Below are 24,916 nucleotides of genomic sequence, written 5' to 3'. Positions count from 1 at the left end.
AGTAACAAGCCCAACTGGTATCCATGAGGTTGCGGGTTCAATCCCTGGCCTCGACCAGTGGGTTAAGGATCCAGCGTTACCGTGAGCTGTGGTATAGGTCACAGATGTGTCTCGGATCTGGTGTTGCTGTGGCTGTAGCGTAGGCCAGCAGCTACAGCTCCGATTCAACCCCTAGCCTGGGAGCTTTCACATGCCACAGCTCTAAAAAAAAATAAATAAGTAATAAATTCAACTCTTTAATCACTTGCCATATTTTAAGTGCTTGATAGCCGCACATGGCTGGTGGCTACTGATTAGATGGTGCAGATACAGAATATTCCATCATCATGGAAAGTACCATTGAATAGAACCCTGCCTATAAGTCAGAATGCACCTGTAGAGGTTTTTTAAAAAAGGCCAGCGCCTCAGCTCTACTTTATTTTATTTTTAATATATGTAGTTTTGGCCGCAGCATGTAGCGGCTTGATGCGAGATCTCAGTTCCCAGACCAGGGACTGAACCTGGGTGGTAGCGGTGAAAGCGCCAACCATGTCTGCAGCATGCAGAAGTTTCCTGGGCTAGGGATCGAACTTGCACCACAGCAATAGGGCTATTGGGATCCTTAACCCACTGAGCCACCAGGGAACTTCCCTAGCTCTACTTTAAGAGATCTTGATTTGGTCTGAAGTGCAGCCTGTATTTACTTTTCTCTTTGTGCTGTGGATAAGCAGCCAAGGGGATGGCAGGATTGCACTGGGTGCCCTGAAGGCAAGGAGAGGGTTTCATTTTCTTTCCCCATATTAACCTCATATCTGGCACAAAGTAAGCATCCTGGACGAATGCGTTAAGTCGTGCACACATCTGATTTTGGAGCTTTACCTTCAGGTGCCCATCCAGTAACACGAGTGTCCCTTGAGTTTTTGTGCAGTGATGGCGATGCAAATTCTGCTTCAGAGGTGCGATGGGGTCGCCACACACACACACACACACACACAGTTACACCTGATAGAAACCCAGCTGTGCTTGGGGTAGGGGTGCTTCTGAGGTTGCAAGATGGAGTGTGTCAGGAGGAAAGACTCTTCCTCTTTTTTTTTTTTTTGTAACCGCAACAAGATGGCTTAAAGGAAGATCGTGGGGTCCTTCACTTGCCTTTCTCAATTTGACACGCATTTATTGATGTCCGCCGTGTGCCTTGCCCCACGCTAGGCACCGTAGGGAGTGACAGAGGTGAATTAGATGGTTCTCTCCCCTCACGTTGCTCACTGTCTGGTGCTGGGAGATACAAGCATCTAATTATAGTATAAATCAAATGGAAAACGTGTTGTGAACAAGTTCTAAACACGGCAATCTGGGCACACTGAGGAAGGGATTAGCTCTCAGCGCGTGGGTAGGAGGTTGTGTGCCAGTGAGCGAGGGAGGTGACCAGGGAGTTCTTTTCTTACCACTTGCTCAATTGTGCCACCTCCAGGGAGTGGGTGTTCGAAAAAAGGTCACATGGCCCCAAGAATTTCCCAGCCCCAACTGCAAGGATGAGAAGAAGGGGCTCAGGACCAGGAATCAGCCAGAACCCGGGGATGGGCCTGGCTCGATGGGAGATGGGGCTTTCTTTTTGATCTCTTGTTCTGAGAACCTCTGGGATGGAAAACTGAAGCAGCTGTGTCAGGGGATGTTCCGAAAACGCAAGAAACCCAGCCAGGGCATCACTGGGGAGAGAAGATGAGTGGAGTGGAGGAAGGGAATAGAGATTGTGATCCAGCCCAGACTAGGTCTCAATTCTCCAAATATTCCTGTTTAGGAGGATGTAGGCCAGCTGTTTTCTATTTTTTCCTAATGCCCCAAAGAGGGAAATAATTTCAGTTGGACCATGAGACACTGAGGTGAGACACATGGATAAACTTCCCAGCTATGACCATCAGGTGATACAGAAATAAATTGCTCAGGGGGAGGCTGAATTGCTTGCTTCTTCCAAGGTCTTAATGCCAGCCTGGCCCCAGCCCAAGTTTACCAGTCAAGGTTGAATTAGAATGTATTTGGGGAAACTGTCTCTCCCCTTTTCTCTCTCTCTTGTTTTGCCCCTCATTCTATCAAAAACAAAACAACTGCAGTAGAATTTTGCTGCACATCTTGCCCGTGATTCCACCCCTACCTCCTGCTCAAGGATCTCGGCCTGATGTGAGTCTCTAGGCCCTGCTCGCAGAGAGGGTGGCCAAGTGCCCAGAACAGTCCTCCATGGTGGCCTGCGCCAAGCTGGGTTGCCATTTCCATTTTCATTAATTGAAGCTACTTGACCCTGATCATTTCAGGCCAGCAATTTCCTGTCTGCTGGTTGGGAGTGTGGTGGAGGGGGGACATGCCTCACCAGGTCATTCTGTCCTTCCTTCTACCTTGATGCTGCTGACTTCTAGTCCAGGATGCGAAAAGGAGTCTCCTATTTTAGTTGATGGGGAAAGCCCAGCCTCCTCTCTGTCTTCTAAGGAAGGTCTCCTTGTGTCTACCCTCAAGCCCACCTTGTTGTGATTTTGGCTCAGTTATGTTTCTTTGTTTAATTTGAAGAAACTTGATGACTGATGCAGTTGCCTCTCAGAACCGCATCCAGTGATGCTTTCTGCTGTAGGAGGAGAACAAGATGTCTCTGAAGGAATGGTTTGCCTTCCAACCCTGGAAAGGCACCACAATTGAGCCACTGGGGGGGTGAAGGCTGCTCTGAGAATGAGAGTGAATGTGTATTTCACTCCTTACCTAGCTTTGAGGGATGTCTAGGTGAGGTCACTAAGTCAGCGTGATCTTGTCCCCCTGTATTGTCTTGGCACTTGGTAAGAACCATTCCAAGGCATACAGTGATGTGTTCCCTGTTTAGTGTGGGTCTCCAGGGTACACATGCATTTGTGTACTTTTGTGATCCGTGGGGATCTTTTTTGTCTCCGCATTTAAAATCTCCCAGGTGGACACTCGGGTCATTCTGTGTGACCCATTTTTCTGCCGCTGTGTCTCTGTGCGTCTGGTGTCTTTTCGTGTAGCCCTTGCGTTTTCATGCAGTCTTCAGGGGACTTGTTGTGTCTTTCTGAGTGTCCTCTGGCTCCGTTTGGGAGGGGAGGAACAGAAGAAGGAGCCCAGACGCGGAGGGGAGCCGCCGGGGTGGGGGAGCCGGGGGGAGGGGGGTGCGCCGCAATCTGTGACTCGGAAAACAGATTTGTGGAGGAGGCAGCAGGCCGGGCGCGCGGCGCGTGCGGGGCGGGGGCGGGGGCGCTCTGGCCCCCAGCTCCTCCGCAATCCAATTAAATAACATTTAAATGCATAACCAGCCCGCGCGGCGATGAGGCTGGAGATTGGAGCGGGCGCGGCGGCGGGCCGTGCGGGCGGCGTTTTGTGGAGCTCAGCGATTCTGGCGGCAATTTCCCCGCTCGGCGCGGCTTTTACGAGCCGGCTCCCGGCGCCCGCGCCCGCTCCGCTGCGCCCGCCCCGCGCCCGCCGCTTCCCGCCACTCCCGCCTCCGCTCTTTCTTTCCTCCCTCGCCTCCTTTGCCGCCTTCTGGTCTGGCCGTGCGTCTCTCCATCTCTTTGGGTCCGCCGCCCCGCCTCCCTGCCTAGCGGGCTTGCCCCTCCGTCTGTCTCTCTCTTACGCCCTGTCTCCGGGAGTCTGGCTCTGGCCCGCACCTTCTGCAGGTGACCCCCCCCTTTTGTGGCCCTTGCCCTTTCCGCGTCTCTCCGGATCACCATCTCGTCATAGCTTCCTTTCCCTTTGCTTGCTTCCTTGTCTCTCTGGCCTCTGCAGCCTCCGACCCCCAAAGCCTCCACCTCGGGTCTGCTTGCCTTCCTCCCCTGGAGACTCAGGTCTGTGGCCTCAACCCGCCAGCCTTCACTCCTCAGCCTGCCTCCAGTGAGGGTTAATGGGGGCTCTGATGTTTGGGAGCAAGAAGGCAGGCAGAGGAGGGAAAGAAGCAGAGGTTAGGAAGAGGGGACAAGGAGTTTCCGTGGTGACACAGCAGAAATAATCCAACTAGGAGCCATGAGGTTGCGGGTTCTCTCCCTGGCCTCGCTCAGTGGGTTAAGGATCTGGCATTGCTGTGAGCTGTGGTGTGGGTCGCAGACGCAGCTTGGATCTGGTGTGGCGGTGGCACACTGCAACTGTAGCAAAAGAGGGGACAGGAGGTCCTGCTGTGGTGAAACCAATTGGCAGCAACTTGGGAGCACTGGTACCTGTCTGATCCCAGGCCAGGCACAGCGGATTGAGGATCTGTTGTTGCTGCAGCTGTGGCTTAGTTCTGCAGCTTGGCTGGGATCTGATCCCAGACCTGGAAGCTCCATATGCCAGGGGGTGGCCCCCCCTCCAAAAAAAAATACCAGAGGGGACAGTTGTGGTGATGGACTTGATGGGCACAGGCCCAGCTGGGGGTAGTGGAAACAAGTGTGTCTGCAAACAAGTGTGTCTGTGTGAATGACTGGACGAGACCCATTCTTTCCCACATTCTTTCGGAGCAAAGCAGAGAATGTTGGCCGTTCAGCGTCAGGGGAGTGAGGTGTTTCATTTCCAGGAGGGACGCAGGAGTCCTGGGTGGATGTGTGCCAGCGGGTCTTGGGACTCTCCTGAGGGCTGGATGGAAAGTGGGGTCCTTGCTCAGGAACCAGGGTGGAGCAAATCCCCCAGGAGGAGAAAGACAGAGAAGGCAAGACCAGGCATTTTGTTTCTTATGTGGGCCTAGACGCCATCATTGTCTCCTCTCCCTCCTCGTTCCCCTTCTTATCCTTGCTCAGGCCCCTCAACATATGGAGCCTGCCATTTACCAGATGCTGTGGGCTCATGCAGATTTCTGGGAGAAGAGCAGAGAGACAAAGAGAACGGCAAGGGCAAAGGCCCTGATGCGAGCGGTGTCTGCTGTGTTAGAGGCACAGCGATGAGGCTGATGCAGCTGGAGCAGAGAGAAGAAGGGAGTGCATGGTGGGTCTGAGAGGTAATGGGAGTCAGATCCCGTGGGGACGGAGAAGTCACCAAGAGGCTTTAGCTTTAGTTCTGGGTAAGATGGGGACCCACTGGAGGGTTTTACGCGGGGGAGTGACATGATCTGCCTTGTATTTTTATGGAATATTCTTACCATTCTTTTGAGATTCAATTGAGAAAACAAGGGCAGAAGCAAGGCGACCAGGCAGGAGTCTATTGCAATACCAGGTAAGAAATGGTGGTGGCCCTGGACCAGGGCGGTGACAGTGGAGGTAGTGACAAGTGGTCAGATTCTGGATATACTTTGCAGAGAGCCCAGGGATTTGCCAATGGGCCAGACAGAGGATGTGGGAGAAGGAATGGAGTTGGGATGAGACCAAGAGATTTGGCCTGAGTGACCAGAACTGTGGAGTTGCCATGAACTGATTCGGGGGACACTACAGGAGGAGCTGGTTTGGGGGTTCAGTTTTGGGCATGTTAGGTTTGAGATGCCTGTGAAGCAACCAGGTGGAGGTGTCTGGTCAGCAGATGGATGCGCAGGTCTGGGTTTAGTGCTGAAGGCCAGGCTGGAGATATAAATTTAGGGGTCTTCAGTGACACTGAATGGGATCCCCTAAGGAATGAGAGCAGATAGAAAATAAAGGACATCTGGAGTTCCTGTTCTGGCTCAGCGGAAACGAATCTGACTAGCATCCATGAGGGCACAGGTTCGATCCTTGGCTTTGCTCAGTGGGCTAAGGATCTGGCGTTGCTGTGAGCTGTGATGTAGGTCGCAGATGCGGCTCGGATCTGCATTGCTGCGGCTGTAGTATAGGCCAGCGGCCACAGCTCCGATTTGACCCCTAGCCTGGGAACCTTCATATGCTGCAGGTGCAGCCATAAAAAGACAAAAGAAAAGAAAAGAAAAGAAAAGGCCATCCAATGACTGAGTCCATGTATTTCAATATTGAGAAGTTGTGGCATTGCGAAAACTCCCAAATGTTGAGACATCACAACAAGGAAGATGCGGGCATAGGGCTTAGGGGGCTCTTGGCTTGATCACTCTTCTTCATTTCTAGCCACCCTGGTGTGACCCTCATTGACCTGTATCTAGAAGGTCCCAACCACTCTCTGGGCCTTGACTTCATTCCCCTCCATGCTGCCCACCTATTCGAACATCTAGAGTGGCTCCTGAAGCTCAGCCTCCTGGTCTTAGAGCCAAGGAAAGAGAATTGGGGCGGGAGAGGACCTGAAGATCTGAGACCCTGAGAGATGGTGACGTGCTCAAAGTCCCTCTGTCAGTAGGTGGCCAGAGCTCCCAGGACATAGTTGAGCACTCTTTATACCACCCTCCCCTCCTTTTTGGGCCACTTCTCAGCAAGTAATAAATGTTTGCTGATGTCAGAAATGTGCAGAATAGCAATGGAGCCCTAAGGGATCCAGTGGAAACAGATGATGCAGTTCTCACCTCAAGAGGCTTGGACTCAGGACCCCTGAATAATTTTCCCATTCTTTCCCCATCTCTTCGTTTCAGTCCTTATGACTTCCCAACATGGACTCTTTTCTTCAGCACTTTATACCCTAGGTCTCTCTTTTTCCTCAAACTTTGCTCCAAGCTTTTCTTCCAGAACCCTCCCCAGATCACCTTGGATTACCCTAATCTGACAGGTAGCTCAGGTCCCAAACCCAGGGGTCAGTCATCTTAACTCTCGTTCCTCTATGTCTTCCGTTGTTGTTTTTAGGGCCACACCTGCAGCATATGGAGGTTCCCAGGCTAGGGGTCGAATCAGAGCTGTACCTCTGCCGGCCTACACCACAGCCACAGCAATGCCAGATCCAAGCCATGTCTGTGACCTGTACCATAGCTCATGGCAACGCTGGCTCCTTGAGCGAGGCCAGGGATCGAACCCACATCTTCATGGATACTAGTCGGGTTTGTTAACACTGAGCCACAATGGGAACTCCCATCCCCTACCTCTTATACTCAATCCATATGCAATGTCTGTCGGCCTTATCATCCAAATATATCCCAAACTGACCACGCCTCACAGTCTCCCCTTGGAGAGTCCTGGCTGAGACAGTCGTGCCTGCACTGCTGACCACAGCCGTCCCTGGATGGGCGTCCCTACAGTTCATCCTCCACAGCACAGTCCGTCCACCGCACACCCACACCGTCCACATCCATGTGCTTCTTACTGTCCCTACGCCATTCAAACCTGTCCCTCTGCCATGGTCACATCCCCTCCTACCTGGGGGTGGAAGGTGCTGGAGGGGGGTGCTCTCCTCTGATCATGGGGGCCCCAAGGACCCCTCTGTTGTGGGAGGCCATCTACCTGCAGTTGGGATGGGGGACGTCGGGAGGGGACACTCCATGGGGAGGTGGAGCAGTGAGACTGAGTCTGTCTCTGGAGAGGCCGGGAGCATTCAGGGAGCCTGTCGTGGACTCCCTTTTCCTTTTTTTTTTTTTTTGTCTTTTCTAGGGCCACTCCTGAGGCATATGGGGGTTCCCAGGGTAGGGGTTGAATCGGAGCTGTAGCCACTGGCCTATGCCAGAACCACAGCAACGCGGGATCCGAGCCAAGTCTGCAACCTGCACGGCAACGCCGGATCCTTAACCCACTGGGAAAGGCCAGGGGTCGAACCTGCAACCTCATAGTTCCTAGTCGGATTTGTTAACCACTGCGCCACGACAGGAACTCCCGTTTTTCTCATTTCCATCTCCTGTTTCTTCCTAAACAGCATTCTCCCTCCGCCTCTTGGCCCCTTCCCTTTTGTCTCACTGACTGAGTCCCTATCTTTGTATGGGGGAGGGGGTAGCAAGGATCCCTCACCAGCCTCAGGGTCTTGACAGCGTCTCTAGTCAAATGCACCCCTGCCCCTGATCCAAGTCCCCCTCCCACTCTGGGGAGCTGGGACGACCAGGTGGGGAACACCGATCTCATTCTTGCCAGCCTGGGCACCCCAGTCTGAATCATTCACTGTTTTATCCCCAATGCCTAGCACAGCACTTTGAACCCAGTAGGTGCTTATTAAATATTTATCGAAAGGAGGGATGAATGAATGAAGGTCTGAGGCACTCAGCTTCCCTGTTGGGCCCCTGCTTTCAAACTTTAATGGGTAGTCAGCCACCTGGGGATCTTGTTAGACGGGAGGATTGGATTGACTGGGTCTGGGCTGGCACCTGAGAGTTTGTATTTGTAGCACGTTTCCAGGGCTGCTGACGCTGTCAGTTCTCCGATCCCATTCTGAGCGGCAAAGCTCTAAGGGGAGATGTCTCTCAGGCAGCAGGAACCCCCCCCCCACTGCCTAATGGAAAGAGAGAACGATGACAATTGTGAGAGACTGAGAGATCGTGAAAGAGAGGGACCAAAGGAAGAAAGGAAACCCACCACCGCTGGTCTAATGGTCCCCCAGAAGTACCCGTCCCGGAGTTCCCATCGTGGCTCAGTGGTTAATGAATCTGACTAGGAACCATGAGTTTGCGGGTTTGATCTCTGGCCTCGCTCAATGGGTAAAGGATCCAGTGTTGCCATGAGCTGTGGTGTAGGTCACAGACGTGGCCCAGATCTGGTGTTGCTGTGGCTCTGGCGTAGGCCGGCAGTTAAAGTTCCAATTAGACCCCTAGCCTGGGAACCTCCATGTGCCGCGGGAGTGGCCCTAGAAAAGGCAAAAAGACAAAAAAAAAAAAAAAAAAAAGAAGTACCTGTCCCAACAGTCTCAGGAACCTAGAAGCACCCCAACATCTCCTGAAGCAGCCTCTGTCTCCCCAGGGCCCCACCCAGACTGAAAGCAACAGGGCTCTGGAGACATCTGCCACCTCTGTGTCCCTGAGTGGCCTCATTATTTCTGAGGCCACTGTGAGTCCCAGAAAAGAAAGCGTGGCCAAGGACAGGTTTGAAGTTTTCCTTCAGCTCCATGGCCATGCCCCAGACTACCTCTTAGCACCAGGCACGAGGGTGAACAAGAGCCAGGAGGCCCATCTAGTGGGAAGGGAGACAACTTGCAAGAGTGGAAGAAGGTTGGGTTTGCCTTTGGCCTTGGAGGAGGATGGGGAGAGCTTTGCTGGGCCTATGGGAGCCCTGGGAGCTGGTGGAAAGGACATTCCAGGCAACGTGAGCTGGAAGCAGGATGATTTGGGGCATGTTCCTTGGAGCATGTGGGGACCAGCTGCTGGGGAGAGGGGGGTGGTAGAGGAAGGAGAGAGTGTGGGAGCTCAGAGTGGGTCTGTATTAAGGACGGCTCTAAATGCCAGTTTGCGGAATCAGCGCATGGTGTAAAGCAGGTTTCTTCTGTATGCATTAGGGAGCCACGGAAGGGAGTTCCATGTTTTGGAAGAGGTGCTCGGAGGAGAGGCTTTGCCATCTGTTGGTTTACCTGGAGTACCGTGGAGCGGCCCTTCTCTTTCAGTTGCCTTGTTCATTTCTGTACTTGCCGGAGGCCTGGTCAGGCTCTGAAGGTAAGAGAGTGGTGCCTGGGTTTGGGAAGAGCTGGAGGTGTGGGGCTTTTTTTCCCATCACTGTGGGAAAGAGCTAATATTTTTTTCTTTGCTATTTTTAGGGCCACACCCGTGGCTTAAGGAAGGTCCGAGGCTAGGGGTGGAATTGGAGCTGCAACTGCTGGCCTACACCACAGCCATAGCCACGCCACATCTGAGCTACATCTGACCTACACCACAGCTGACCTACACCACAGCTCACAGCAACCCTGGATCCTTAACCCACTGAGCGAGGCTAGGGATCGAACTGGAATCTTCATGGATACTAGTCAGGTTCACTACTGCTGAGCCACTCCAGAAAGAGCTAATTTTGTTATGTGGGATCTTTTATGATCTGCCCTAACTCTAGGGTTTTTTACCCAGGAGTCCCTGATGAGGACGAACTATGTTTCAGGAAACAGAGGGGAGGGGAAAATGAGGTGGGTTTTTCATGGCAGCTGAGCAGGTGAAGCATGACTGCTTCGTGCTGTGAATGCTTGGATCCACCTACCTGCTCAGGATGGGGCTTCGGCCCTTTTTTTTTTTTTTTTTTTTTTTTCTAGGGTCACACCCGAGGCATATGGAGATTCCCAGGCTAGGGGTCCAATCAGAGCTGTAGCCACCAGCCTACACCACAGCCACAGCAATACCAGATCCGAGATGAGTCTGCGACCTACACTGCAGCTCACAGCAACGCCGGATCCTTAACCCATGGAGTGAGGCCAGGGATTGAACCTGCAACCTCATGGTTCCTGGTCAGATTCGTTTCTGCTGCACCACATAGGAACTCCTGGGCTTTGGTCTTAAACCCCACTAGCCACGCAAATCCCCCTCAATGCATTTTAAGACATTGGAGTGGGCGCCTTGGGGTGTGTCCCCAGTACCATAAGCTTGGAGGCTTTCCTGCTTAGATGCCTCCAGCTCAGGCCAGGCCAGATGTCAGCCTTCCCAAGAACCAACCAAGTTTAAAGCGTTTGTATTTTAACCACAGGCACATATGAGTGTCGGCTCTTTTTTACTGGCTGCTGGAGAAGGGGCAGCATTTTTGTGATTGTAGGAGAGCACCCGCCCCCGCAAATCTGGGGTTTTCCCTGACATGGGTCCTTGTCTTTCCTCCTCGCTTGCTCCTGTCCTCTCCATCTCATTGACACTCCCTCTTCCCGCAGGCTGGAAGTTACGCCAACAGGCAGGGCAGATTTTGTTTCTGCGGGAGAGCGTGAGATATTATTTTCAGCTGATTTATCTTGGTTCCCAGTGATCCCCATGCTGATGTGTTAAGGAGCATAAGTGGCCAGGAGCAGCCGTCACCAGCATCGCGTGCAAGGCAGATGGATTGACAGGCAGGCAGGGACCTCGTCCAGCACAGGCCATTCAGGAAAGGACTCAGGGGCAGGAAACCGGTCTGAGCGCTGCCGCTGACACACCCCCGCTTCAGTTTCTCAGCTCTGGGACACATCGTGTGGACCCTTCTTCCCACGGCCTCCCACCTTTACAGTCCTCACTGCTCTCTGACTCATTCAGCCCGGAGTCCTGTCACTTCTATAGCAACTATGCCCCTCGCATCTCAGGTAAAACCTCCTTGAACCTATAGAGTGGAAAGTCTCAGGAGTTCCCCCTGTGGCACTGTGGGTTAAGGATCTGGTGTTGCCACAGCTGTAGCATAGGTTGCAGCTGCAGCCAGGATTTGATTCTGGACCTGGGAACTTCCATATGCCACAGGTGCAAACAAAAAAAAAAAAAAAAAGGAAAAAAGAAAAAAGAAAATCTGTCCCTGGCACTGATGCCATCTTTGATGTGTGGCATACTATATGTGCTGTGTCCATGGTCAGGGAACAGGTGAAGAGATTCTGGGGGAGGCGAGGAGGATTTCAGCTACTCCCTGGTTTATTTTTTGTGTTTGAGAGCTGAGGGCTGTTTTGGGTTCCTCTAGGGTAACTCTTCATCCTTAGGTTCCTCTGCGGGGGTGCGTTCTCCCCCCACCCCCCTGACTTGTTGCTCTTGTCTTACTCTTTCAGACGGCTTTTAACGGTTCTGTTATGTTTGCCTGACGTGTTAGATCCTCTGGGATCTTTGGGGGAGGAGAGTGGGGAAAAGCGGCATCTGTGAAGACATTGTCATAGTTTACTTCCACCGCCATGCGATTTCTTTTTGGTTGCCACCTGTGACACCCAGCGAAGGGGCCGCCAGGCATATGTGATCACATCAGGTCCTGCCGGTCACTGGGGGGAAGGAGTGCCTGGAGAGTGAACCAAAAGCTGTTTTGACGGAGAAAGTTCTTGAAAGAGAAGAATCAAGAGAGGACAGGAGGTGAGAGACTAGAAAGAGGGTGGAGCCAGGATGGGAGAGATCAGAGGTGAGACAAAGGGGAAGGGACATAGGATCTGAGTCCCAGCTTGTCATCTGTAGAATGGGGCTAACAGGGTTGCTGTCAGGAGTAGGAGAGTTAGCACCAGTGACATGCTTCACGGTAGTAAGCTTTATAGTCTCCTTGATGATAATGGCAATAATAAACGGGTGACGTTGCCTACATCACTAGGGGTGTTGGGAGACTCGGAACTTGAAAATCACTTTGTAAACTGCAGGCAGAATGCTAGCGCTTTAGCTGCTGTTATTGTTATTATTCCATTCTTGTATTTCTTCCTTCCTTCCTCCCTCCCTCCTTCCTTCCTTTCTTTCTTTTTCTTTCATTCCATCTTCAGGTGCGGCATGTGGAGGTTCCCAGGCTAGGCGTAGAATCGGAGCTGCAGCTGCCAGCCTACACCATAGCCACAGCCATGCCAGATCCAAGCCACATCTGCAACCTACACCACCGCTCACGGCATCCTTAACCCCCGGAGTGAGGCCAGGGATAGAACCGGCATCCTCATGGACACTAGTTAAGTTCATAACCCGCTGAGCCTCAAGGGGAACTCCCCATTCTTGCATTTCTTTTGGCCACTGTCTACATTCATGGGGACAAAGGGGGAAGCTGCCAGAAGGGGGTGAGGACCCCTGTTGGGGTCCTTCCTCTCCTTCTCACCCCTGGGGAGCAGAGTCCAACCCCCTCACCCTCCTGCCTCTTCTGGTCCAGGCCGAGGTGCTGAGAAGGTTGAGGCTGGCAGCAGAGCGCAGGAGGGAGGCCAGGAGGAAGCCAAGCTGAAAATGAAAGCTGGGGAGGGGGCAGCGGAGCAGCGCCTGGAACCATGTTTGCATAACGAGGAGCGACCCCAGCTCCAGCTTGCTGTTTTTCCAGATACTGCTCTTCCTCCCTTGGCTCTTGGCCTGTACTCCCATCTCTTTTCCTCTTTCTTCTTTCTTCACTGCCCCTGCCCCTCAATACTCCCCACAGACCCCTTCTGTTCATCTGTCCTCCTGATTCCCCCTCCCCCAGCAGGTTCTCCCCTCTCTCCATCCATCTCGCTCCCCAACCCTCCCTGCGCCTCATCTCTGTGCTTTTCTCTCTCTGCCTCCCAGCCTCCCATTTTTACCTGCTTCCTTCTGTCTTCCTTTTCCATTTTCTGCCTCTCTTTCTCCTTACTGACCCCTCTGTCCCCACCCCCAACATTCACCCCCTCTCCCCTCCTTCCCCGCCCTCCCGCCCCCCCGTAGGCTTCCCTGCTTGGATAGAGGATCCCCTGAGTAGCCATCATTCCCTTTATGAAATTATAGTAATATCAAGACAAACATTTAATGAGCACTTACTATGGACAAGGTGCCACTAAACACTTCCATTATGTCTGATCTTATGTAACCTCTCAATAACCTTGTGGGATGAGTGGTATTATCAGCCCCACTTTACAGATGGGGACAGTCAGGTGCCGAGAAGTGGACTATGTTGCTGAAGGTCTCACAGTTAATAGGTGTTGAAACTCAAAGGTCAGCCCATGTGACTAAGGCACTTGTGCTCTTACCCACAGGAATCTATTTATTAATGGCCCCAGGAGAAGCTGTTTTCTTTTTCTTTTTTCTGGCCACACCCGTGGGTCTGTGGAAGTTCATGGGTCGGGGATCGAACCTGAGCCACAGCGGTGACAATGCCTAATCCTTAACTGCTAGGCCACCGGAAAACTCCAAAGCTGTTTTCACTTTCTCCCCAGGGTGGTGAAGAAAACCCGCTTTCTTGAAACATCATCTTGGCACCCCCAGATTCCTCCGAAGGTCATTTGGCCTGCCTTCCTCCTCTCTTTACGTAAGACCGGATCTAGCCTGACTTTAAGAGCATATGCTGTGTGACAGTACCACGAGCCCTACATCACCAGGCACTGCATGTCTCCTCATTTTACCGTCGCCATAACTACAAGGTAGCTGCTTTTCTCAGCCCCATTTTACAGATGGAAAAACTGAGGCACAGGGACATGAGTAATTTGCCCAGGTCACACAGTTCATCGGTCGCAGAGCCAGGATTTGAGCCCAGAGACCCTGCCCTCCTTGGTGGTGATGCTGCTCCACCCAGCTCCTGGGAAACCCAGTTTTGGTTTCCCATCTGTTGTGACTCGCTCAGCTGCTCCGAGATGCTCCTGTGGCCCGTCCCGTTCCTTGGCTGCAGCCTGTTTCTGTGGGTGCTGCCAGCTGCGGTGCCATCTCTGTGCTCCGCACCGACAGTCCTCAGGATCTCGCCCCGCCAGCTCTAATTGGTGCCTGAGGGGATTTACTGGCTGCCCCCCCCCCCCCCCGGGGAACAGGGACAAGTGTTTTCCTCTCCAGCCCTGCTGTGCAGGCGCCCAGCCCGACAGCTCCCTCGTTCCGGCCCATCGCAGCAGCTGATTTACCTCTGTGGTTGGGGGATTTAGCCGCTGTCCTGGCTCCTACTATAAATTCCCTGGCAAATAACGGAGCTCTGCATCAAAGAGGCCGACAGGGGAGCGAGTGGGAGCAGATGGCCGCCTGGCCATGGGGTGTGGAGGGCAGGGGCAGACGGGGAAGGCTCCAGGGCTTTCTCGTTCACCTCTGGCCACAAGGCCAGGTTGCACCTTCTTCAGGCCCATGGGTCCCTCTTCACTTCCAGGGGCTTTGACGGCCCCATCCTGGCATCTCCCAACCCCCAGCACCCATGGGTTCTGGTGGATGTCAAGTCTTAGCCCCGCTGCTCCATCTGAAGTCTATTTGCCCGGCATCATTGGGGAGGGAGAGCGCTCACTTCCATCCCTGGGTTTGATTAGGCTTCAAAGACTCAGGCATTGCTTGCTTTTCTGGGGCCCCATAGACACATATTGGATGTAGGTTCTGCCCTCCCAAGAGAGGTTCAGACTGAAGCAGGAAGTGGTAAGAACTTCCCAGGGGGATGGGGTGAAAGGCCCCAGAATGTAGGTGACCTAGAGTGGGGTGCCAGGGAGAGCTCCAAAAAGTAGGTCCAAGTCATGGTGGGTGAACCCCAAAGAGTGGAGGTGCTTGCTAAAGGTGAAGGAGGGACCCCCCCAAACCTCCTATGTTGTGGCCCATTCTCAGGATGGCTGCCCCGTTTGGCACTGGACCTGGGGCGGGTGGAACTGGGTGGGCCATGCCCTGGTTTCTCTGGTTTCCTTCTCACCCTTCTTTCCCCAGTTCCCTCAACACCTCCCTGCGGCTCCTGCCCACTCCCCTCTCTCTGCCTGATCTTTCCCACGCTGCCGTCTCTTGTACCCAGCAGGCACTTCTTTCGCCCACCATCAGGCCGACGGTGGTGCGGTTGGGCTGAAGCTTGGGGCTCTGGTTCTACTCCCCGGACCCTGCCTCAGCCAGGAGCCTGTCCCTGGTGTCTGTGCCATTTTGTTCTTCTGCACCTCATCCATCTTCCCTGGGCCCCCCTCCCTGCCCCCCCTGCCACAGCCGCCTCCGCCTGGGAGATTATAGACACTGAATCAGCAGCCAGCTCCAGCGTTCTGCTGACAGGGGACTTTCTGCCTCTGAGGGCTCCTGGGTGGGATCAGGGCTCCTCCTGGGGCCTGGGGATTCGGGACGGGGCGAAGGAAGGGCTGGGGCGGAGAACAGGTGGCTGGAGAGGGAGAGGAGAAGGGCAGACGGTAAAGAGAAAGGAGGGAGGATGGAGAGAGGGAGAGGGGGGAAAGAGACTGGGAAGAAGAAAGCATTGGAAAGACCAAGGAACAGGGAGGGAAGCAGAGGGTGGGGAGATTGGAAAGAGGGTGATGAGGGAGGGAGGGTGTGGAAATTAAGAAGGGGTGAGCCCGTTTGCCAGCCCGCAAGCCCAGGCCCCAGCGCTGCTTTCCCCTCCCCCAGCGCCCACCCAGCCAGGCTCCTCGGAGGTCCAAGTTCACGACCACCAGGCTGAGGGGTGCAGGCTGGGGCCCGCCAGCCCGGGGTCTAGGGTTCTGCCTTGCACCTCCCTCTCTCCCGCTCACGTGCTGGTTTGCACTTCATCTTGTTTGCGGGGCGGCTGGGCCTGCTCTCGGGGTTTAATGATCTGTGCCATTATTTATAGCTTTGCGCGCCGAGAAACACACTGAATTTATCGCTTGCTTCTATAAATAACCCTGGCAAACGGGTGCCCAGGGAGGAGGGCTGGAGGGGGAGGGAGAAGCAACGAGAGGAGAGGTGGGGGGTAGGGCAGGGGACATCTCTGTGGACTCTGGTCCCCAAACGGGGTGATGCATGTGCCCAAGGACAGCGGAGGCTGGCAGGACCATTTAGGTGTGGGTGTGCGGCTGAGGGCACGTTCACCCAAGTGGGACAGCCTGTGCCCCTGGAATGAGGCAAGTACCTGCCCGTTTCCAAGGGTGTGTGTGAGCTGATGGTGTTTGTCCCTGGTGCCATGTCGGTGGCAGTGAGGTGAAAAAGCACAAGGCAGCCCTGAGGAGTGGCGGGTCTATAAGTGGATGTCCAAAGGGGCTGAGAGGCAGCGGCAACTGGAATCCGGCTCCTTTCTCTATGGTTGAGTGACAGAAAAAGACAATGGGACTGGGAACCTTGGGAACCCAGGGTTTGATGGCAAAGGTGGTAGGAAGGCAGGCCCAGGAAGCAGGCTGTTCCCAGACCCCGAGGGAGCCTGGCTTTTGGGATTGGTGTGAGGAGGGTTGGTGGTGAGGGTTGTGCATTTGGCTACCACCCTCCTCAAAGGATCCTGCTGGGGAGTCCCGGTGGGAGTGGGAGGCCAGGCAGTGCCAAGTGCCAGAGCTGTGCCTTCTGCCACCCCTCCCACCCCTCCACTCTGTCTGCCCCTCCTCTGGGCTCCCCCACCATCCCCAGGTCTGCCAGAGATCGTGAGCTTGGGGAACAAGAGCCCTGGCGCTGCTCAGCCAGAGGGCAAGCGGTCCTGCCTCCTCTCCCCCAGCCGCAGTCTCCTCCTGCTCAGCACTTGCACGCAGAAATGGCTGCAGCAGCCATTAGCTCCGGGAAGCACTCTGCATCTCTAATGAGGACATTTGCATATATAACGAAGAACCTTCCCAGGTGTTGGGGAAGCGGCCCCTCCTCTCTTTTTCCTTTCCTCTCTCCCACCAGCTGCCACCCTGACCTGTGGCTCTGGGGGTTGGGGGGGGGGTCCTTGCCCACTCAGCTGGTAGATGTGCTGAGGGGTCCCAGGGGCAGGCGAGGTGTGGGGGGCTCCCCTCTCTGGGTCAGAAACGGGCAAGATGAAAGCCCATTGTGGCCATGTGAACAGGAGCCTGGGCATAAGCACAGAGAGAAGGTCAAGGTTAACACCCTCATCTCTGCGCAGGTGCCCTGCAGCCCGCGGTAATGTACCCAGGTCAGCGCAAGGATGCAAGACACGTCCCAGGCTGCACCCACACGACGCGCCGGCACACGGCTGCCAGCATACGCTCCTTCACACTCACACCCTGGCACCAACACAGGCAATTAGAGAAAAATGCACCTGCACCAACACTTCCTCCATCCACACAAGCTCCCCGCCCTTTCCTTTCTCCCTGGGAACCTAATGGCAGTGTTTCTCATGGAGTCACCAGCGCTTGTTCAGGCCAGAAAACCACCCCCTCCCACCCCCACATGCTTTTGCAGATCTATTAAGCACACAAGAGGCCATTTTCCTTTTAAAAAATGACTAAGAGGGGCCCTTGCACCCTAGATAATTGGTATTGCAGGAGGAAAGAAAATGGCCAAGGGCGGCTGGGAGGGTTAGGAACTGGGGGGAAGGTGGGGGGTGTCTAGGGAGGAGCAGAGACTGGGGGCTAAAGTCCCCACAAGGTCATTCTCAGGTTATCCCCTACAGCCCTGACTCTCTGGCTGCAGCCCAGCCAATCCCCGGCCCCCACGACGTCCCCCTCACCCTCCTGTTGGTCCTGCTGAGCCACGTGACCCTTCCCTTCTCTGGCAGCTGCCCCCCCCATGATGGATGCAGCTGCTCAGCTGTACCTGTTGGGGGACAGGGATGGCACAGCTCCTAATTACCTCCTTCTCCAGCCTGGGCTGGGGGCTGGGCTGGGCTGTACCTCCCCGCTTACTCCACTGGGGCTGGGCTGACATCCTGAGCTAGAGCCAGGCCTGGAGGCAGGCATTCCCTGAACTGCTCTGGGGTGATGGGCGTGTGGGGGTGGGGTGGGGGGGAAGGCAGGGCTTCTGGAAGGCTGATAGAGGGAACGAAAGCACGTCACAGCCATAACAGCAGTGACCTGGGAAGCTGCGACAGGACTTTGAATACATGACCTTTCTCCGAGTCCTTCCCACTGAGGGCAAGGTTCAGGTTAAATATGGAGGAGAGCTTCCCAGCAGTCAGGGACGAGATACAGTTGCGTGAAAGTCAGAAACGGGGAGGTAGAGGTTCGGAGCAAGTCCTGGGAAGTGAATCAGAGTCTCCTTTTCCTGCCCCGAGGCAGGTCCACAGCACACAGCTGCAGAAGCTGGAGTTAGAGTGGCAGGGCTGGAAGGAGAGCATAGAAGGGCTTCTTGGAGGAGTGGAGCTGGGTGACCCTGGACCTGGACCTTCGAGAAGCTTGTCACAGATCATTGCTGGAGGTGCTATGTCTGGGCTGGCCTGGGGAGTGGTGGGGGAACTCCTTGGGATTGCAAAGAGGGCAGAACTCCTCCAGGCTTCCCCACCAAGGTCTTAGGCGCCTATTTTTAATGGGTCCCCAGTGCGGGATGGCTGGACGCCTGGTGGGCTGCCGTGCCCGGGCTGGAGGTGGGCAAGTCGGTGGTTACAGAGGGATTGAGACCTCTCCAAGATTTGCCGTGCCTCTGAGATGCTATGAATCCCCAAGTTAGGATTCTTCATGGGTTTCAAGGCAGGAAACCAGGGAAGTAATGAGCAGAGCTGGTGAAGAGCACGAGGAATCCTGGCCACCAGCCCCCTCCCCCTGGGGGCAGTGGATATGATGGTGTGACGATTGCTGATCACTCTTGATGGACACTGCAGGGCTCAGTAATGACAGCCACACCAGGATTCATTAGTCACAGTGCCCCCCCATCACTGGGGGTCTCAGCTAAGGGAAGAGGGGGAAGGGGTGGCCTGAGCCACTGGCACCCTGGGTCCCTAAGGAGGACAAAATGAAACAGCTGTCCTGAGAAGACAGCTCTTCCCTTGACTTCAGCCAGTGCCTGCAGTGAGGATAATGAGCAGGAAGGCGAGGGGCAGGTGGGCTCCCAGTGACCGCAGTGACCCCTCTTCTGTTTGCATTTCCCCTGCTCCCTGTGTTTACCTGGGTCCCAGTTGGTGGACCTGTCCCCCAGCACTTGACTCTCTTTGCCCTTCTGAACTCACAGGCTGTTGACTCTCCCTCCCCTGCCCTCTCCTAATGTCCTGGGTGTCCTTCACGACTGTCATGAGGTTTGGGGGATGTGTCAGGCCAGGGGATGCTCACTCTGTTCCCGAGTGTGTGTCTCTGCTTCTCAGAAGGTTTCTTCTGGGCCTGCCGGGGACAGTGGCAATGCTGTGGCCTGTTCAGGGCCGATAGGAGGGAGATAGAAGGGGCGGGGAGCTGGCGATCCATCATCTCCCCTCCCACCAGGAGCAGACCAGGGTGGTTTTGGAAACCAGGTTTTCCTGATCTTAGCATCACACTAACATGTGTACACACACACCCCGCCCTAAGAGATTACACACAGATACACTGACATGTTTTCTCCCCACGTGTCTGCCCTGTGAGCTTCCAGGGTCAATTTCCCGAGAAGCCCCCTTGTGTGGGTCTCCCTCCCTCCTCCCCCAAATGAAAACCTTCCATGACTCCCTGGTGTCTATGGGGTGACTCAGACTCTCTAGCCTCACGTTCAAGGTCTTCCCTGATCTAGTCCCAACCTGACCTCCTAGCCTGGTCCCCCATAATCCTCCAACAGAGGGGTCTTCCTGGGAGTTCCCGTTGTGGCTCAGTCGTTAACGAATCCGACTAGGAAACATGAGGTTGGGGGTTCGATCTCTGGCCGTGCTCAGTGGGTTGGGCATCCGGCGTTGCCATGAGCTGTGGTGTAGGTTGCAGACTCGGCTCAGATCTGGCGATGCTGTGGCTGTAGTGTAGACCGGCAGCTGCAGCTCCATTTAGACCCCTAGCCTGAGAACCTCCATATGCTGTGGGAGCGGCCTTAGAAAAGACAAAAAGACAAAAAAAAAAAAGTGTCTTCCTGAAGAAAGACTCGTCCTATGCATTTACATTTCCTCCTCCAGGGTGGATCACCGGGGACAAGCCTCTTCCCACGCACATCTCTACTGGGTCAGGGCCACCTCCTCCGGGAGGCCTTTTTGATTGCCTCAGCCTCCAGCAGCTTCTTCCTTCCATGTCCCTGACATTCCGAGGGTAAGTCTTTCTACGGGTTAGGGGGAGGGCCCTTTCTCCCCACCTCTGAGCCCCTCAAGGCAGGGCCTATATCTAGTCATCTTTATGTGGGAACTGGCATCTGTATGTGTAAAGAGCTGAGGGCCTGGCTCCAGGGAAGGGCATCCATCTGAATTGGGTCAAGTCTCTGCTCTGGCTCTTCCGGGCTGCGTGACCCTGAGCCAGCAGCACCGGGTTCCCAATGGTACCACCCACGAGGACATTCGACCTCCCTCCTCTAAGAGTCTGCATTTCTGTGGTGCTGAGGCTGGAGACAAACATCCTCTGATAGAGGCATAGATAGTCCCTTTCGACACCGACGGTAAGGAGGCTGGGGGTGGTTACCAGGTCAATGGCAATTAAACTCAGAGGGTTCCCGACCCAGGGAGAAAGTTGGTGTCAGGTGTAGACAGACCCACAGGAACTTAGACTACTTCCTTAACCTCTTCGGGCTGCTTTGGGTCACTAGAGAAGATTAAATAGGGAGACGCTTAATTCACATGCACAGTACAGTTAGGAACTCGGTGATTTGGGGAGTTGTGTCTGGGTCCCCTTCCTGTCTCATGTCTCCTTGGGTGGGTGGGTGGATGGGGCTCGGCTTTGTTTCTTCTCTCCTTGATCATGGCCTGGGGGACCCCACCCTCACCTCCTCTGCAATCAGCCTGGGGTCCTTGGGGTCTGTGCTGGGAGGTCTGGGCTGCAGAACACCCGGTGAGCTTCCGGTCTGCCCCTCAGGGGAGTCTCCTATGCAAAGGCTTGCAAGGCAGGGATCTCGGGATTTCCCACACCCCAGGCTCCCAGAGTCTCCGGGCCATCCTGCCCCCCATCTGCCCTGACCTCTGGGATCGCTCCCAGCCTGAGGCCCATCCCCCTTGCCTCATCACCCTGCTCTGGGAATGCGGAGGCCGGAATTGTCATCAGTGGCCAGGGAAATTCCACAGAAGTGTGGGGCAGGGGGAGGGGTCTTGGCTGTGGAGGGACCCCTGTCCTACAGCTACGGCCTCTGGCTCCCCTTTGCTTCCCATGTCACCCCTGGGAGAGGGTTGGATGAGGGCCCCCCAACCCTTGGCCCCCTTGGCCCCCAGCCTCCACAAGACCTTGGAGGCAGGAACTTTCTTCACAGGGAGCCGAAGGGGATCAGGAAGATGTTGAGGGGACCCCAGGGTCCAGCTTTCCAGCCCCTCCCTGCTCTGTGATCGCCAATGACCTCGGTACATCCAGACCCAGAAAGAGGGCTCTGTTTATGGTGGGGGAGGTTTATTCCTCCTGACGCCTCTCAGCCCAGGGCTCTTGAGGGAAGAGGGGATGGACTGTGGGAAAATCCAGGGAGAGGAGCCAGGCCTCGCTTTGGGAGGAGGTGCGTTGGAGACTTTTCACCTCCTTGGAGTAGCTGGGAGGATCCTTTAAAATCTAGCACTTTCTCCGAGGGTAAAAAAGACCCTAGAAAGCCAGCAGGGGGTGGGGACCAAGAGGGGGAGACTGGGGACAGAGAAGGGTCAGCAGTTTGTGGGGGCTGAAGTTGCTGGGAGGGAGCGCTAGGGCAAGCGCGGAGCAGAAATGCCCATCAGGACTCAGAGAGATGGCTTTGGTTGTGAATCGAATCAAGCATCCAGGTCATTGTGAATAAGTGTGTGAGGGCCCTTGAGGTGGCGCCCGAATCACAATGTTTGGTTTTTATGGCCAGGACCCACTTGTGGGAGGCCCAGAGAGGGCAGAGGCCTGGACAAAGTCACACAGCACTCACCTCTGACCAGGGTCTGTCCTGTCCTGGCTTTCTCTTGCTCTTAGTTTTTCCAGCCGCTCTTGATCTGATTTTTAAAATATATATTCTCTGCTTTCCACAATCTCCCATGCTCTCTTCGACCCCTCTCCCCGCTAAATAGTGATGTATGAACTTTGACCCCGGGAGGCCGCTTGGGGGGAGCATTTTGGGAAAACATGATAGAGCCTCGTAAAGAATTCCGACAGCTTGCAAACAGCCTGTGCTAAATTGCCCCTTCAAGTGAAAATTAAAGCAAATGTCTGTTTTATGGCCATGTTTTCTTGGGCTGCAGCTATGGCGGGAGTGCGGGGCTGCTCAGAGCTGGGATGCGTGGAGAGGGTGGAGGCGCTCAGGGTGTGTAATGCCTGGTCCAGTCCCCGCATCCCTCTGGTCCAGTCCCCGCATCCCTCCCTCACTCCCTCCACCCCTTTTCTGTGCAGAGATGATGTAGAAACAACCTCATCCCCACAGTCTCTTTTCAGGCCCTTCTTCTCCCCGAGGGGCTTTAAAAAGTTCTCGCTCTTTCTGGGGCACCAGCCTCCCAAAGTGCCAGTGGCAGAAGCTCTGAGGTCATCTGGCCAGGGGCGTGATCCGGGGTCTGTGACACCCTGGTGTCTCTGGCAGGCCTCTGGGGTTGCTGCTGAGGCAGAAGGAGGGACCCCTTCCCCACCCACTCTTGGACAATTTTCTCCAGACCTCATCCACCTTTGCTTATTAAGCATATTGTTTGAACAGTGGTTCTAAGGCAATAACAAGAATAAAAGAAGGAGGGAGTTCCCATCATGGTGCAGTGGAAGGGAATCCAACTAGAAACCAAGAGGTTGGGGGTTCGATCCCTGGTCTTACTCGGTGGGTTGAGGATCTGGTGTTGCCATGAGTTGTGTAGGTCGCAGATGAGGCTTGGATCCTGAGTTGCTGTGGCTGTGGCGTAGGCCAGCAGCTGTAGCTCTGATTATACCCCGAGCCTGGGAACCTCCATATGCGTGGGTGCAGCCCTAAAAAGACAAAAGACAAAAATAAAAGAAGGAAACCACTGGTCTATTCCAATTATACCTTCATTGCATAAGTGAAGAAACTGAGGCCCTGCTGGATGTTTGGGGGAAGATGCTTGGATTGGGTAATAGGCAACCTGGGCTCTGATTCCGATTCTGACTCATCACGTCCTCTCCCTGCGCCTGTTTCCTCATTGGTAAAACCAGAGGATCAGATTCCCGTGAACTCCAAGGTCCTTTTCAGGTCTGTGAAGCCCTAGATACATAAGTAGATACTAACGTCCTAAGAAGTTGCCAGGTCCTCAGTGCTGTGCATTTTCTGTGGGTTCTGCATTCAAGACTCAGTCACTTTAGGAGGTGTCATTATTCCTGTGAGATCACTAAGGGACAGAGAGGTTAAGTGACTTGGCAGAGGTTCTTCAGTGGCAAAGTCAGATTGGAACCCTGGCAGTCCCTCTCCTTGCGCCAGGACTGGGTCCAGATCAGCCAGCTGGGGAGTGGAAGCCCAGCCTGCTCGCCCTGGGCCAGTGTTTGGTCTGCTGGATCAGGCCGCCCGTTCAGCCAGGGCAGCGCGGACCTCACACTGTCTGCAGGCTGCACTCAGGAGGCTTCAGGCAGAACAGAGCTTCTTAAAGAAGGCTTGGAAAGGCTGGGGAGTGCTTTAAGATTTGTTATAAGGGACTCTAGGAAACTATGGGGATTCTTTTTTTTTAAATAAAAAGATAATTTTTGTAAATCAACTATAATAAAAAAACGAAAATCTTTAAAACTAAAAAGATCATCAAAAAATAAAATAATTTTAAATTTTTTGTCTTTTTAGGGCCACACCCATGGCATATGGAAGTTCCCAGGCTAGAGGTCGAACCGGAGCTGCAGCTGCCAGCCTACATCACAGCCACAGCAACACCAGATTTGAGCCGCTTCCATGACCTATGCCGCAGCTTGCAACAATGCCGGATCCTTAACCCACTGAGCAAGGCCAGGGGTCAAACTCACATCCTCATGGATATTAGTCAGGTTCTTAACCCACTGAGCCTCATTGGGAACTCCTCTTTTTTTTTTAAATTGAAGTATAGTTGATTTACAATATTGTGTTAGTTTCAGTTTACAGCAGAGTGATTGAGTTATACATATATCTATATTCTTTTAAAAAAATTCCTTTCCATTATAGTTTAAGATGTTAAATATAGTTCCCTGTGCTATACAGTAAATCCTTGTTGTTATGAGGGTTCTTGAGCAGGGCAGCAACTGTGTAATATAGAAATTCCCCCTCCTAGCCCCTCACCCAGGAGCCTGCCCACCCAGGAGACCCTGCAGTTGGCAGCAGGACTGGTCCAGCCTGCAAAGCCACTCAGCCTCCACCCCCCCGAGCAGTGTCTATCCTTTCCACCCTGGTGACTCCAGGCTCTTCTCAGAAGCTTCACCACTAGAACTGGATGTTGGATCTGGCTTCCTCCTCGCAAGACAATTTATGGCGACATGTCGGAGACTCTGTTTTAATGAAGTTGCAAAAGTAGGTTAATGGGCTGTGGGTGTTTTTCATTCTCCTCCCCCTGCCCCATCTCCATCCCTGGGCGGATGAATGATGCCTCTCCCAGCGCCATGCAGAGTCGGCCTGGACTCACACACGCACACACTACTTCCTTGGCCTCCCTCTCGGCTCCTCAGATCTCCTCCTCCCTGCTGCTGGGAAGGTGCTCAGAAGGTCTAACTCCAATCCCTCCTGCTGTGGCTGTGGCCCAGAATGTCCTCCAGGGACTAGGAGTGACAGGGACTAGGGCAAGGGCTGGGGCAGGAGTGGGACCCCCGGGGAAGAAAGAAGCTAGAATTACGGATAATGGGCCTCTTTAGGATTGGAGACACGCGGAGGTGGAAGCTTAGCTAGCAAGGACCTGGAGAACTCCGCCAGTCTGAGGGGGGACTGAGCTGCAAAACTCTCCAGCTGCTACTCCTCTCAAGTATCCTGGTGCCACGCCTGAAGCACTGCCGCCCTAGCAAATGTTTGCTGAGTGATGATGGGTACAGGGTGTTGACTCTTCTGACCCCACCCCAGGTCTCTGGGGCCAGAACACCCACCCCCTCACCCCTGCTCACCTCTGAAATGGCCCTCAGCCTGCTCCTG

At 54.3% G+C, this 24,916-nt stretch overlaps 1 protein-coding gene across 1 annotated transcript in view; it reads left to right on the top strand.

The window, feature by feature from the left end:
- SMUG1 (single-strand-selective monofunctional uracil-DNA glycosylase 1) overlaps positions 1–24,407 on the top strand; it is a 41,213-nt gene extending 16,806 nt beyond the window's left edge. The window contains exons 5-7 of the mRNA XM_047786804.1: positions 9,196–9,349; positions 19,893–20,022; positions 24,072–24,407. Of these exons, the coding sequence (XP_047642760.1) occupies positions 9,196–9,349; positions 19,893–20,022; positions 24,072–24,192 (405 nt within the window). The 3' untranslated portion in view covers positions 24,193–24,407. The remainder of the gene's footprint in view (positions 1–9,195; positions 9,350–19,892; positions 20,023–24,071) is intronic.
- The last annotated feature ends 509 nt before the right edge of the window (positions 24,408–24,916 follow it).

Source organism: Phacochoerus africanus, chromosome 7 (genome assembly GCF_016906955.1).
Source record: "Phacochoerus africanus isolate WHEZ1 chromosome 7, ROS_Pafr_v1, whole genome shotgun sequence".
NCBI lineage: Eukaryota > Metazoa > Chordata > Mammalia > Artiodactyla > Suidae > Phacochoerus > Phacochoerus africanus.
This window is presented reverse-complemented; position numbering and strand designations above follow the sequence as displayed.